This window comes from Corapipo altera, unplaced genomic scaffold (assembly GCF_003945725.1).
Source record: "Corapipo altera isolate COAL_440 unplaced genomic scaffold, ASM394572v1 60891, whole genome shotgun sequence".
NCBI classification, from domain to species: Eukaryota; Metazoa; Chordata; class Aves; order Passeriformes; family Pipridae; genus Corapipo; species Corapipo altera.
The window spans coordinates 13,032-16,298 of record NW_020885384.1 but is presented as its reverse complement, the minus strand read 5'-3'; the positions used below and the strand labels follow the sequence as shown (position 1 = coordinate 16,298).

The window sequence follows — 3,267 nt, the reverse complement described above, 5'->3', positions numbered from 1 at the left end:
CACACAGCGTGTGCACAGCACACACACAGGGCACACACACACACACAGAGTGCACACATGCACAGAGTGCACACACACACTGCACACACACACTGCACACACACACACACACACACAGTGCACACATACACACACAGTGCACACACACACACACAGCACACACAGTGCACACCCACAGTGCACACACACACACAGTGCACACACACACACAGTGCACACACACAGAGTGCACACACACCCACGGTGCACACACACACAGTGCACACATACAGCACACACCCCATGCACACACGTGCACACAGAGAGCACCCCATGTGCAGCACACGTGCGCGCACAGTGCGTGTGCTTACACATGGAGCACACGGGCACGCGCAGCACATGTGCAGCACGTGCACACACACGTGTGCAAATGCACATGCAGCCATACACATGTGCAGCACACGCGCACACACACGTGCAACACACACATGTACAAATGCACATGCAGCCATACACAGAGCGCACACACATGTGTACAAACACCCCCCACAGTCCCCCCTCACCCCTCCCTGTCCCCCCGGGGTCTCACCGCGTGTCCCCGGCCGACACGGCGCGCGGTGCCCGCAGGGCCGGACCCCCCGGCTGCGCAGGAACCGCTCCCGCAGCTCCAACCGCTTCCCGTTGATGGACACCTGGGGGGGGACACCACATGGCCACCTCAAAGAGGGGACACCCCACGGCCACCTCGCAGTGGGGACACCACACGTGGTCACATCCCTGCCAGTGGGGGCACCTCCCAGTGCAGGACACCTCCCAAACAAGGGGGTCACCTCCCCAGTGAGGGGTCACCTCCCGGGGGGGACACCAAGGGGACATCGATAAGTGTCATCTCTCCACCAAGGGGTCACCTCCCCAACAACGAGACACCAACAAGGGGACACCAAGGGGGTCACCTCCTCACCAATGGCATTGCTTCCCCAATGGGGGACACCCAGTGGGGACACCAGCAGGGTCACCTCCCAACCAAGGGGGTCACCTCCCCAGTGAGGGGACACCAAGGGGGGGTCACCCCAGTGACCAGTCTGGGTCACCTCCCCAGTGAGGGGACACCAAGCAGAGGTCACCCCAGTGACCAGTCTGGGTCACCTCCCCAGTGAGGGGACACCAACAAGGGGACACCAAGGGGGTCTCCCCTCAGTGAAAGGACACCAAGGGCGTTCACCCCCCCAATGCAGGGACACCAAGGAGGGTCAGCTCCCCTCCAAGGTGACACCAAGAGGGATCTCTCCCCAGTGAGGGGACACTAAGGGGGGGTCTCCCCTTCTGCTGGGGGGTCACCAATGGGGGTCACCTCCCAGTGAGGGGCCACCAAGAGGAGTCACCTCCCTGCTGAAGGGACAACAAGGGGGGGTCAGGTCCCCACCAAGGGGACACCACGGGTGTTTTCCCCCCACGAGGGGCCACCAGGGGGTCTCACCTCTCCGATGCAGCCACGGAAGGAGGCGTTGGTGGGGGGCCGGAGCGGGGGCTCGGTGCCCCCCAGGTACAGGGGGCTGCGCAGGTTCAGCCCCTGGCTCTTGCCGGGCGAGGAGCGTTTCACGGGGGCTGCATCGTCCACCACGAGGGTCCCGTCCTTGTTCAGCCGCTCGGCCGTCACCCAGTGCCACTGTCCCAGTGCCACCGGGCCCGTGCTCCGCAGCACCGCCGGGCCTGGGGATGGGGGAGGTCATGGGGGGCAACAGGGACACCAGGGGACACCAGGGGACACTGGAGATGCTCAGGAACCTGAGAAGTGTCCCCAGTGATGCTGGGGGACCTCGGTGGTGCCTGAGGACCCCAGTGGTAACAAGGGACCCCAGTGATACCAGGGGACCCCACAGATGTCCAGGGACCCTGGCAGCATCGGGGGACCCCAGTGAGATCAAGGTGACACTTAGTGGTGTGTAAACCCAGTGACCCAGTGGTGCCAGAAGACCCAGTGAGGACACCAGTGTGGCCAAGGGACCACAGTGATATTTGGGGACCAAAGCAGTGCCTGAGGACCCCAGTGGTGTGACAGTGATGCTTGGGGACCCTAACTCCTAGGGATGTGATGCCAGGGGACCCCAGTGACACCGGGGTACTTCAGGGATGCCAAGGGGATCTCAGGAATGCCCAGGGATCCCTGGGGACCCCAGTGGTACCAGAACACCCCAGTGACACTTGGGGACCCCAGTGATGCCAAGGGTTGGGGTTAGGGTCACCCCCTGGTGACAACAGGGGACCTCAATGATGATCAGGGACCCTAACAGCACTTGGGGACCCCAGTGATACCAAGGGACCCCGGTGATACCAAGGGACCCCAGTGGTGCCAGGGGACCCCACTACAGCTCAGGGACTCTTGTGACACCAATGGACCCAGGTAATGCCACTTCACTCCCTACCCCCGGGATCCCCAGAGCCCTCCCCTGCAGTGCCCTCGTCCCTGTGCCACCCACCTGAGCCCAGCTCGTAGCGGAACTCGAGGTGGCCCCCGACCATGGCCAAGGCCACGAAGTCCTCGACGGGGGCAGCTTTGCCGGCGCTGAAGAGCAGGAGCCCGTCGGGTGCCAGCGGCAGGAACTCGGCCTCCACGCGCAGCTCATGGTGCACGTTGGTGAGGGGTGGGTACGACACGAAGGCTCCGTCCTCCTCGAAGGACGGCACGTTCACCGCCTCCCCTGTGCACCCCAGTCAGTGCCCCACGCTGGGACCCCACCTCCATCCCCATGGTGGGACCCAACCTGCATCCCCAGGTGGGACCCAACCTGCATCCCCAGGTGGGACCCCATCACCCACCCCCAACATCCATATCCATAGCAGAAACCCAACCTTCACCCCCAACATCCATACCCATGGCAGAAATCCAACTCCATCCCCAAAATCCATACCCATGGCAGAACGCCAACCTCCACCCCCAAAATCCATACCCATGGCAGAAACCCATCCTCAATCCCCAGAGTAGGACCCCATCATCCATCCCAACATCTATATCCATGGCAGAAACCTAACCTCCATCCCCAAAATCCAAATCCATATCCATGGCAGAACCCCAATATCCATCCCCAAAATCCATATCCATGGCAGAACCCCAACCTGCATCCCCAGGGCGGGACAACATCACCCACCTCCAACCTCCATCCCATGGTGGGACCCCATTATCCATCCCCGAGGTGGGATCCCATTATCCATCCCTGAGGTGGGATCCCATTATCCATCCCCAAGGTGGGATCCCATTATCCATCCCTGAGGTGGGATCCCATTATCCAT

The 3,267-nt window shown here is 62.1% G+C and overlaps 1 protein-coding gene across 1 annotated transcript in view; it reads right to left on the bottom strand.

The window, feature by feature from the left end:
* Positions 1–3,267, bottom strand: part of LOC113940451 (basement membrane-specific heparan sulfate proteoglycan core protein-like) — a gene marked incomplete at both ends in the record, with an annotated part of 16,544 nt that overhangs the window by 394 nt on the left and 12,883 nt on the right. The window contains 3 exon segments of the mRNA XM_027631597.1: positions 569–671; positions 1,457–1,689; positions 2,457–2,678. Coding sequence (XP_027487398.1) covers positions 569–671; positions 1,457–1,689; positions 2,457–2,678 — 558 coding nt within the window.